This window comes from Trachypithecus francoisi, unplaced genomic scaffold (genome assembly GCF_009764315.1).
Source record: "Trachypithecus francoisi isolate TF-2019V2 unplaced genomic scaffold, Tfra_2.0 Lachesis_group0, whole genome shotgun sequence".
NCBI classification, from domain to species: Eukaryota; Metazoa; Chordata; class Mammalia; order Primates; family Cercopithecidae; genus Trachypithecus; species Trachypithecus francoisi.
In genome coordinates, this window is record NW_022681453.1 from 194,081,136 (window position 1) to 194,093,508 (window position 12,373).

The following is a 12,373-nucleotide window of genomic DNA, read 5'->3' on the forward strand; positions in this document are numbered from 1 at the left end:
GGCACATGCTATCACACTCAGTTAATTTTATTATTTAATTTATTATTATTATTATTGTTGTTGTTGTTATTTTGGTAGAGACAAGGTTTCCCTACTATGTTGCCCAGACTGAACCCCTGGGCTCAGGCAATCCTCCTGCCTCGGCCTCCCGAAGTGCTAGGAATATAGGCATAAGCCACTGTGCCCAGCTGGTCTGCAGGGTTTTTGGTGATGTATCACCTGGCTTTGGTAGCAGGGTAACAATGGACTGATGATGAGGAATGTGGATGCCTTGGAAAGTGATGTCTCCTCTTCTATTTCTTAAAGGAGTGTGAAGGAATGTCATTGATTCATCTTTAAATACTTGGTAGAATTCACCAGTGAAGTCATCTTGGCTTGGACTTTTCTTTTTGGGAAACTTTCTGAATATCAATTCAATCTCTATTTTTTATAGTTCTGTTCAGATCTTCTATTTCTTGAGTCGGTTGCAGTAGTTTGTGTCTTTCTTGAAATATATTCATTTCTTCTAAGTTACTGTCATACAATTATCTGTAGTATTTCCTCATAATCCTTCTTATTTCTTCAAATGAGTAGAGATGTGCCCTCTTTCACTCCTGAATGTGGTAATCTGAATCACTGCTCTTTTTTTCTTGGTCACTCTAAGGATTTGTCAGTTTTGTTAGGCTTTTCAAAGAACCAACTTTTGGTTTCAATCATTTTTCTCGATTTTTCTCTTCTCTGTTTTCTCTTATTTCTGCTCTACCTTTTTTAGTTTCTTCCCTTTTGCTGCTTTGAGATTTGCTTTCTCTTCTTTTTCTAGTTTGTTGGGGTAAATATTAGGTTACTATTTTGAGATCTCTCTTTTTTTCTTTTTAGACGGAGTCTCACTCTGTTGCCCAGGCTGAAGCGCAGTGGCGCACTCTTTGCTCACTGCAACCTCTGCCTCCCGGGTTCAAGTGATTCTCCTGCCTCAACCTCCCAAGTAGCTGGGATTACAGGTGTGCACCACCACGCCGATAATTTTTGTATTTTTAGTAGAGATGGGGTCTCACCATGTTGGTCAGGCTGGTCTCGATCTCCTGACCTCGTGATCCACCTGCCTCGGCCTCCTAAAGTGCTGGGATTACAGGCATGAGCCATCGCGCCCAGCCTCTTTTTTTCTTTTTATTTTTTTAATACTGGCGTTTGCAGGTATAAATTTCTCTGTAAGCAGTGCTTGAGCTGTACCCCATAAGTTTGGCATGTTCTATTTTTGTTTTCATTCATCTGAAAGCATTTCTTCATTTTGCTTGTGACTTCTTTGATCCACTGTTTACTTAGAAGTGTATGGCTAATTTCTACATATTTGTGAATTTTTCAGATTTCCTTGCTATTGATTTCAAATTTTATCCCCTTGTGGTCAGAAAATATTTTGTATGATTTCAATACTTTAAAATTTATTGAGGCTTGTTTAATGGCCTAACATCATAGTCTATGCTGAAGGAAACTTCATGTAAACTCAAGAAGAATGTGAGTTCTGCTGCTGCTGTATGAAGTGTCCTATAGATAACTAGTAAGTCTTCTTGGTTTATAGTGCTGTTCACATTTTCTATTTCCTTATTAATCATCTGCCTAGTTGTTCCACTCATTATTGGAAGTATTTATATCTCAAACTATGATTGCTGAATTGTCTATTTCTGCCTGCAATGCTGTCAGTTTTTGTTTCGTGTATTTTGGAGCTCAACTAAGTGAATATATATTTATAGTCATTATGTCTTTGTTATGGATTGACCCTTTTATTTTTATACACACACAGACACACACACACTCTTTTTTTTTTTTTTTTTTTGAGACACAGTCTCACTGTCACCCTGGCTGGAGTGCAGTGGCACAATCTCAGTTCACTGCAACCTCCACCTCTCCCAGGCTCAAATGATCCTCCCACCTCAGCCTCCTGAGTAGCTGGGACCACAGACATGTGCCACCACACACACCTAATGTTTTTTTGTATTTTGGGTAGAGACAGGGTTTCATCATGTTGCCCAGGCTGGTCTCGAACTTCTGAGCCCAAGCTATCTGCCCACCTCAGCCTCCCAAAGTGCTGGGATTACAGAAGTGAGCCACCACGCCCAGCCCTCTTACTATACTTGTCTGTAGTAATTTTTGTCTTAAAGTCTATTTTCTCTGCTATTAGCACAGCCACTCCACCTCTCTTCTGGGTACTGTTTGCATGGTTTGTCTTTTACTTTCAACCTATTCATGTCTTTAAATGTAAAGTATGTCTCTTCCTAAATACCATATAGTTGAATCATCCCTGAAATTTTACATAATAAAAGTTTTAAATAAATAAGGCCAAAATACATAGAAAGACATACCTTCTTCTGAAATTGAAGAAAAAAGTACTGCAAAGACTAAATTTGTAAAACATGTAACAAGGGGAAATTTGTTCTCCCACACATCACAAAAGGGGTGTGCGATTCATTTTAAATCAATGAAGAATGAATTTTTTCAAAGGTGTTAGAACAAGTGGCTTTCACTAGGAAGAAAACAGATTACCTTCTACAATCAAAACTAAGATCCAGTTGTATTACATGAAACTTAAAATCACTATAAAATGACAGAAAACTATAATGGGGTAGGGAAGACTTTTCTAGGCAATAAACAAAAGCCAGCTTTTAAATTTCTATATGATAAAAGATACCATAAACAACGCAAATTTAACTGACACAATTTCTTAAATAATTTTTTTTTAAAGAGACAGGGTCCTGCTCTGTTTTCCAGGGTGGAGTACAGTGGCATGATCATAGCTCACTGTAACCTCAAACTCCAGGGCATCACAATCCTACTGCCTCAACCTCCTGGGTAGCTAGGACTACAGGCGTGGGCCACCACATTCACCACATTTGGCTACTTTTTGTTGTTGTTTTAATTTTTGTAAAGACAGGGTCTCACTCTGTTGCCTAGGTTGATTTCAAACTCCTGGCCTTGAATTTTCATCCCTCCTCAGCCTCCCAAACTGTTGGGATTATAGGCATAAGCTACCGCACCCAGCCTAACAAATGAAATTGAAGCCTTTGGCTTAACATAGAGTAAACGAGTGAATTCCCTTTCTGGTCCACCATGTGAAAGTCCACCATTAAGAAAGTCAACTACTAGCAAAAGAAGTAACTATTTTTAAAAAGTCAACACATCTATCAAAATGTCCAGTTGCGGATTTTTTAAAACATTTTTTAGGCTGGTCAAGGTGGTTCACGCCTATAATCCCAGCACTACGGGAGGCCAAGGCCGGCGGATTACAAGGTCAGGAGTTCAAGACCAGCCTGGCCAACATGGTGAAACCCCATCTCTAGTAAAAAAATTAGCCACGTGTGGTGGCGGGCACCTGTAATCCCAGCTACTTGGGAGGCTGAGGCAGGAGAATCGCCTGAACCCAGGAGGTAGAGGTTGCAGTGAGCGCAGATCACACCACTGCACTCCAGCCTGGGCAACAAAGCGAGACTCCGTCTCAAAAACAACAAAACAAAACACACGCACACACATTTTTAAAATGAGGATAAGTCCTACTTTACAAGCTTTTTTTTTTTTTTTTTTTTTTTTTTTTTAATTAAAATTAGAGACAGGGTGTCTATGTTGCCCAGGCTGGTCTCGAACTCCTGGGCTCAAGTAAGCCTTCCACCTTGGCCTCCCAAAGTGCTAGGATTACAAATGTAAGCCATTGCACCCCACTGACAAGACTTTTTTTTTTTTTTTTGAGACGGAGACTCACTCTGTCCCCCAGGCTGGAGTACAGAGATGCCATCTCGGCTCAATGCAACCTCCGCCTCCCAGGTTCAAGCGATTCTCCTGCCTCAGCCTCCCGTGTAGCTGGGATTACAGGTGCCCGCCACTACACCTTGCTAATTTTTTTGTATTTTTAGTAGAGATGGTTTTTCACCACGTTGGCCAGGCTGGTTTCGAACTCCTGACCTCAAGTGATCCACCCACCTCGGCCTCCCAAAGTGCTGGGATTACAGGTGTGAGCCACCACACCCAGTCAGGATTTCTGTATTTTAGTTCATAATAACATTACTTTATAATTCCATTCTACTGCTTCTGAGATTAAAAAAAACACACACACATTTCCCCTTAGCCCTTGCCCACTGTATTAACTGCCAGTTGCTAAAAGTTTATTCTAAAGATGGAAGGCAAAGGAAGGAGACAGGATTGGCACCAATCCAGACTTCATAGCAACACATAACTGAGGTGTATTTAGTAGTCACATTTTATTCCAATGTCTTTCACCCATTAAAACCTTTCACCTGGCTGGGCATGGTGACTCATATCTGTAATCCAGCTACTCAGGGGGCTGAGGCAGGGGAACCTGAGTCCAGGAGTTGGAGACCAGCATGGATAACAAAGTAAGACTCAATCTGTCAAACAAAATTCACCCACAAACACCTTTTTAAAAAAAAAGTTATTCTAAGTTACTGAACAAGAATCATATCTGAAATAGAATCTAGAAATGAAAAACCTTCAGGATGGTGTATGATAGACATTGTTAAATGATAAAAATAAATTATCAGATAAAAACTAAACCATACTAAGGCTAAGGCCAATTTTTTTTTCTTTTCTTTTTTTTTTTTTTTTTTGAGAGAGAGAGACAGTCTAGCTCTGTCACCCAGGCTGGCGTGCAGAGGTGTGAACATAGCTCACCGCAGCCTTGACCTCCTGCCTCAACAAATTCTTCTGCCTCAGCTTCCCATGTAGCTGGAATCACAGGTGCACACCACCATGTCCAACTAATTGTTTTATTTTTGCAAAGACGGGGTCTCACTTTGTTGCCCAGGTTGGTCTCAAACTCCTGGCCTCAAGCGATCCTCTTGTCTCAGCCTCCCAAACTGCTGTGATTACAGGCATGAACCACTGCACCAGCCATATATTTTTATACTTGAACATTGCTCAGGACAAAAATCTCTCATAATTCAGAAAGATTTTTATTTATTCAATTTATTTATTTTACGTTTTATTTCAAACAGATACTCACTTCCTAAATAAAACAGAATACGTTTTGGGTTTTTGTTTGTTTGTTTGTTTTGAGACAGTCTCGCTCTGTTGCCCAGGCTGGGGTGCAGTGGCGCAACCTCAGCTCACTGAAGCCTCTGCCTCCCAGGTTCAAGCAGTTCTCATGCCTCATTTTCCCAAGTAGCTGGGATTACGGGTGCACACTACCACACCCGGCTAATTTTTGTATTTTCAGTAGAGATGGGGTTTTACCATGTTGGCCAGGCTGGTGTCAAACTCCTGACCTTAAGTGATCGGCCGGCCTCGGCCTCCCAAAGTGCTGGAATTACAGATGTGAGTCACAGTGTTCAGTCCAAGAGTATGTTTAAATAAAAGAAAAGCAGTACTTTTACAGAGGTTTGGTAAAGTTTTAAAGACCTACTACATGCAACTACATACAATGTAGGGCCCAAACAAATTCAAACTTCAACATATTTTGGCCAAAATGCAAAATTTCCACTCAAAAAAAAGTATACTTAGGCACTTTACATTCCTGTAGATTTTTAGATGAACAAGGTTTTTAGATTTTAGATGAACAAGATTTTAACCTTTAAGCTGATTTTAAACTGGTATTTAAAAAACCAAAAAGGGAACCCAAAATTATACAACGAAATATACCCTCCAATCCAAAACAAAAAAAATGTTCACTGGGATGTAAAAGTAACCATTGACTATTCAAATTACAAAAGACAATGTTGCAACTGCAACATCCTTCTCCCTGTTTCAACCAGTCCCCTTGTATTCTCCTCATTGATTTAACAGGAAAATGAATGTTTAAAGCTCCAACAGTGGTGAAATTTTCATCAGCAAGATGCGCCTTTTGCATTAATTCTACAGCACCAAGGCAGTTATGTGCACACACTAGACTTAAAAGCCATAAGATTCATTTATGAATAAAAATAGGTATTAGTTTAAAGACAGCACAACAGATCAGGAGACAAGTGCAGCTGCCTTACTATCAAAAAACAAGCCCAGGCCTCACAAGTTTTTTTATTTTGATACAAGTTTCACTATCACTCAACATACACAATACTCTCAAAAGTAAAGCTCTTCTTATACATACAACATGTGAATGAAGACTTCTGAAATATTCTTTTCAAATGCTACACAAATCCTCATAGTAATAGGATTATGGAAAAACCATAAAAAATTAAGACTATGAATAATGAAACTTCTACTTCTTGGCAGTCTTCCCTCTATTGCAAATCTAATTTGTCCCCAAAATGTATATAAGATGTTGAATTTATTGAAATTTTGACATCTCTTCCCAATTTGCAGCTAACAATAATTGGAATATGGGAAACAACTCTTGAAAACCTCTAATATTTTAATTAACATAGAATTTATGTTACAATCGAGCTTAATAAAAGTTCACTATAATATTCCCTACAACTTTAATCAGTATCTTGCCCTCCCATTTTATATTCAATGATTCCTTTATTTCAAAAACAAAGACATCACATGGTTTGTGACCAACCCCAGTAGCTAGAAGTATTTCCAAATCACTTCTCTCAACTTAAAAAAAAAAAATTAATGTGAAACAAAGGGAGCTCAAAGCTACATCTTCTAAGAGAAAAATGCTGTGACTATTTCACTTAAAAATAAATAGCTGAGTCATAGTAACAAAATTTCACAAAAAGCTTTCTAAGGTGCACTTTAAAAATTACTCCACTTGCCACACTGTCCTGGAAATCAACCTGCACGCCTGTCATAGGCAATCTATTTGTGTCTCTTGAGTCCTTCAATTATGCAGAACATCAAAGTTTCAAAAACGAATGGCAACAACAGCTATGAAAGGAAGTGGGTTTTGTTAAATAAGCAATAGCCCTAAGCTCCAATAAAATTAACACCCAAAAGCATCAAACGGCAAAGGCAAAAAGCGTTCTTAAATTTTCTCTAAGTAGCAGTTCCTTAGTTTTACAATTCTTTTCCTTGCTTTTCACTGAAAGGAGAGTAAGAAATCCAACTAACAGTGTTAAGGATGAGAACAGTTAGTTCCCAGGCAGAAGATGCAATTTACAATCCAGGTTTGGCCCAGACATCAGAGGGCACACACACGCCAATGTTCAGAGGAAGCTTTCAAGAAATGTCACTATCTAACGGAAGTGTTAAGGCCTTCTATTTGTAAGGACTATGGCCAGCCCTGTAAAATGCAACCTAGAAAAACTCCATTGTCCAAAACAACTCAAGAGTTTCCTACCATACTCAAAACAGAAAGAACCTGTGTCCTGGACGGCCTCAGGACGACGGCCACTCACATGGAAAGCAGGGCAGCCCATGTGAGTCGTAGTGCCCCCCTGTCAGCTTTGTGACAGATCCACTGGGAGCATCCGACTGTGATCCGGGCCCTCCAAGGCAGAGGCTGCTGGAAGAGGAACACACAGGCAATCTTCACGGCCCTCCTACTTCCGTTCGCAAAACAGAAATGCACTTTTCTCCTAGTCCTCTGCCCTCAGCCCAGTACCCCTCGACAGCTGTGCCCCCTTCAACGAGCCTAAGTGGAAAGAAAAGCAGGTAGTCACCAACTAGGGTCCACGGACCGCGGTTGGTCACAGCGCTTGGACCGCGATTCCCCCACGCACCCACCGCCGGCGCCCTCCCGAGAGTCGCTCTGGCCGGGGGCACCGCGAAGCAGAAGCCGGCGTCCCAGTTCGCCCCCTACTCCCTCCTCCCCGGGGAAGCGGGGCAGAAAAGCGCAAAGAGGAACTAAGTGAACTGCAAGAGGATGCCCTGAAAGCTCCCTCAAAGAGGGGGTGGGGAGGGGGTGGAAACCAAGAAGGGGCGGAAGGAAGGGGGAAGGAAGAGCAGCCAGAGGAGGAAGGGGGCGAGAGCGAGCGCCCGTGAAGGGGACGAGACTTCGGGAGCGCGGCTGCACCCCACTTCCCCCAGCGGGAGCGGGTGCGCCGGCCTTCGGGGCGCTCCGGCCCGGCAGAGGGCGAGGAAAGAAATGAGGAGGCGACGTCCCCGTCCCCGCCACTTCCTCGCCCCTCGGGAAGGCTCGGCGGGGACTGCAGTGCCCTCGCAGGCTGGAAGCGGCGGCAACGGCCGCTCGCCCCGTCGGAAGGCGCGGACGGCGGGGCCTCCTCCCGGTGCGCGGGCCCGGCTTTCACGCCCCCAGCGCCGGGAAGGCAGCGCCGCGGTGACGCCGGGCGGCCGTGCCGGTTACCTGAAGCGGGGCGAGTCCTTCAGACACTCCTCGAAATCCACCGTCATCTTCATCCTGCCTCCGCCTCGCAGGCGGCGCCGGCAGAGCCGAGGGGGCCGCGGGAGCGGCCGCGCTGGGGACGCAGACGGCTACGGCGGGCGCACGGCCGCGACTAGCGTTGCGCGGAGCTGCGGAGGGCGCCTAGCCCGCTGGTCATAGCAGCCGCGAAGACGGCGACGGCTCGTCAGGCCCCAGTCCGGCCCCTCTTCCTCCCGCCCCAAGTAGAGCGCTGGCCGCAGGGAAACGGCCGGGGAGTGACAGCAGCGGCCAGCCAGCCACGAACCTGGCGGCCAAGGGGCGGGGCATCCGACAGCACCGCCTGCGGGCGCCCGGGCAACGGGTCTGATCGACGGCAGCGTGAGCCAATGAGCAGCGCGACCGTGGGCACCGCCTTGCCACAACCGCCCCCAAGGGCCAACCGGGATGCGCAGGCGTCGCTAGGCGGGACGCACCGGTTGCTGGGAGGCCGGCAGCTGAGGCTCCTTGGGAAGGAAGTCACGTGGCTGCGGCCGCGCTTCCCTCCGAGCCCCCGCCTCTTCTCCTGCTCCCCGAGCCCCGCCTTGCTGAGCTGCCAGCCCAGAGGAGCCGCCTCCTGCAGGTCTAAGGAAGGAAATTTGGTTTTCAAAGCAGATTGGCAGAAATCTGAAGAGGTTAGAGGCAGAAATTATAAAAGGAAGAGATAGGCTAAGCCACCTCTTCCTTGCAGTTTAGAGAGACTGAGGCCAGGAGAGGAGCGAGGATAACTTTAGTGATAAAATCCATCTTTCACGTATTGGTTCCATCCCTTCATAATTTGAAAATTGCTCCCATGTGCATCTTCTCATATAGCCACAGACCACTTCCTGAAGGAGCTGCCGTTTGGGTTGGACATAGATAGAAAGATTTTGGCGGGTATGGGAGGTAGGGTGCTTCTTGTGGAGGAGCTCCTCTCAAAACTGCAGGAAGCACTCCGGCTTACTGACACTGCTCCCGGTGGTTTCACCTGTTCTGCAATAGTGGGGTTCTGAAGACCAGGCTCAGCGTACTCACCTTGTAACACCTGCCCTCTAATCCACTTTTTCTAGAAGCACTTTAAGATACTTATCATCTGATCCTCACGGCAGGTGTTTACCATACTCCTTGATTTTAAGATGCCATTGGTTGTAAAAAGTACAAGGATGTCTTATATGTAATGAATAATTTTTAAGGCAACCTAAAAAGCATGGGCGTATCTATAAAAATGCATACGTAGGGTGTTCTAACAGCATAGTGGCTCTGAGTGAGAATCTGGAGGCAAACCTCCTGGATTTAGGTCCCAGCTTTCTCACTTTAAAATGAACATAACACCACAGATGTGATAAAGTTGTACGGTTAACACAGTGCCACATATCAATCATTCAGTAAATGTTGGCTATTGTAATTGTACCATTTGCCTCTTCAGTACTATAATCAAATGGCTTAAGTCTAAGCTCTCTCACTTTCACTGTCTAATGTTTTTGTTTGTCTCAGAAATAATTTCATTCCGTTCCCCAGGCTGGTCTCAAACTCGTGGCCTCAAGTGATCCTCCTGTCTCAGCCTCCCAAAATGCTGGAATTACAGGTGTGAGCCACACACCTAGCCTTCTAAAGTCTTAATATAACTTTCTGACCATCTGGCTAAGTATGGCATGATGACATACTGTTTTTCATAACCCATCAAGAGATATCTTGATCTCTTTAGCATCTTTAGAAATTAACAGTATAGACAGGGCATGGTGGCTCACACCTGTAATCCCAGCACTTTGAGAGGCCAAGGTGAGCAGATCCCTTGCTCCAGGAGTTCCAGACCAGCCTGGGCAACATGGTGAAATCCTGTCTCTACAACTCTACAAAAAAATACAAAACATTAGCCAGGCACATGCCTATAGTTCCAGTTATAGTCCCAGGTACTCAGGAGGCTGAGGTGGGAGGGTCACTGAAGCCTAGGAAGTCAAGACCGCAGTGAGCCGTGATTGTGCCACTGCACTCCAGCCTGGGAAGACAGAGCAAAACACTGTATCAAAAAAAAAGAAAAGAAAGAAAGAAAAAGAAAGGAAGGAAGGATAAAGAAAAATTAACAGTATAATTTTGAGGCGTTTCAAAGAATATAGAAGTATTATATACATTTATTCTTTGCTTATACACTTGATTTCTTTTTTTAATTGTATATCCCTGGAATCTATACAGCTTTTCTTGTTAGCTAAAAACAGACTATTGACTGTTAAATATTCAGGGTCCTCAAGCACATTAGTGGTCAGGCCTAGCTTCCCCAACATTGTAACTTCAGTGTCAGATTTACCAAGAGCATTGGCAATCTCTACTACATTTGGTTGCATTCCTGATGTGTGACAGCTAATCTGCATATACAATAACTTATTATTTTAATACTCCACCACAGTGTAGCCTTTTAGAAGATACCTAAAGTGACACTTTGGGGTTCAAATTAAAATTCAACTGCATGGCACCACAAAGGCAAATAACTAAGCTAATTATCAAGTGAACATCTTTCTGTGGATGGCTAAGTTTGCATATACCCAGTTAGTGATAACACTGTCACAATTTTTCTTCCTTGGCCTGTGATAAAGCAAGCATTTTGGGGTGTCAGTTGTAAGATAGGTCCTAAATAAACATTAAAGTGGGATGGGGTGGGAGCAGTGGGTCTTAGAATAAAAGAAATACAATATTATTAGCCTCATGTTTGTTTTGTTTTGTTTTGTTTGTGAGACAAAGTTTTGCTCTACTGCCCAGGCTGGAGTGCAGTGGCACAGTCTCGGCCCACTGCAACCTCCTCCTCCCAGGTTCAAGTGATTCTCCTGTCTCAGCCTCCTGAGTACCTGGGATTATAGGCATGTGCCACCACATCTGGCTAATTTTTGTATTTTTAGTATAATAATGGAAACCAAGGTCCCAAGATATGAAAATAAATTGCCAGGTGACTCAGGCCAAACACAGGCTGCATGACGCCAGATCCTAACTGCTAACTGCCCTCCCTCCCCTTAAGAATTCTACCTTTGCAGTTGTAACTCTGTCTGCCCGTGTAGCAATCTCCCTTTCATCTTCTCTGTAAAACACTGCTCTTATGCCACCCCCTCGGGAAGCTTTCTTGGCTGAAATACAAACCTCTCTATTCAACACACAGTAAAATTCCTTACTAGGCCCAGTCTGCACTCTAAAAGAATATAAAGTATCAAACCTTAAAAGTCTTCCAAATTTCTTCTCCCCAGACTTCTCAGTCCCTCTCTACACACCCTCCGGAACCCCGGACAACCATAGTTCTTCCTGAAAGCTGCTAATGTCCTCCGAGAACACTGTTGACCATACGGCCTCTTGAGCAGAGGTTGTTCAATCTCTCCTCCCTGGTACTCCTTGGTCAGGATACATAGTCAGCAAGAGCCTTACACTGTCTTACTTTCCTTGTTGCTGTTATCCAACAATTTCTAGTAGCTCCCTGACTTAGTCTGGCTAATTGCGTTGCAAATTATCTCAAGAAAAGGAAATTGCAATGAGGGTGACTGCGGGCGCTGCTGGAACTCACGAGGGGCAGAAACTCAGGCAACTCTTAGAACTGGTTTTGTCTCTTGTCATCTGCATCCTCTTTCTTTCCTACTTGCCCAACCCCATCAACTTTCCTTTCTGCTTTCTTCTAGGTTCTGTTCCCCTGTGAACCTGGTTTGCATAGAATCTATCATTGCTACTGATTCCTCTAGAGATGCCCAGCAGGTGATATAAAACAATGAAACTTTCCAGATGTGAGCAGCATAGGGTTCTGGAGGCTATGACAAACAGAAAGCATGCGCCCTGTATCCTCAGCTCCAGTCAGTTCCTGCCATACCAGACCTCAGATTTAATGAGAGAAGCCAAACAGCCAGATTTTCATGTGCAATCTCCCTGTTTTCAAATATTGACAACCCTTTCAAAATATTACAAAACATTGCACAGGTTATAAAAATAAGTTTCAGGGCCACTCTGCAACTTCTGCTAGATATTTCTTGACAATTCTTTTTTTTTTTTTCCTTTTTCTGAGATGCAGTTTCGCCCTTGTTGCCCAGGCTGGAGTTCAATGGCACAATCTCGGCTCACTGCAACCTCTGCCTCCAGGATTCAAGAGATTCTCCTGTCTCGGCCTCCTGAGTAGCTGGGATTATAGGCACATGCCACCATGCCCGATTAATG

At 43.9% G+C, this 12,373-nt stretch overlaps 1 protein-coding gene across 1 annotated transcript in view; it reads right to left on the minus strand.

Annotated features, from left to right (window-relative positions):
* Window positions 1-8,483, minus strand: part of ACAP2 (ArfGAP with coiled-coil, ankyrin repeat and PH domains 2) — a 177,858-nt gene extending 169,375 nt beyond the window's left edge. Inside the window, exon 1 of the mRNA XM_033213108.1 lies at window positions 8,165-8,483. Coding sequence (XP_033068999.1) covers window positions 8,165-8,217 — 53 coding nt within the window. The 5' untranslated portion in view covers window positions 8,218-8,483. The remainder of the gene's footprint in view (window positions 1-8,164) is intronic.
* Between the last annotated feature and the right edge of the window lie 3,890 nt (window positions 8,484-12,373).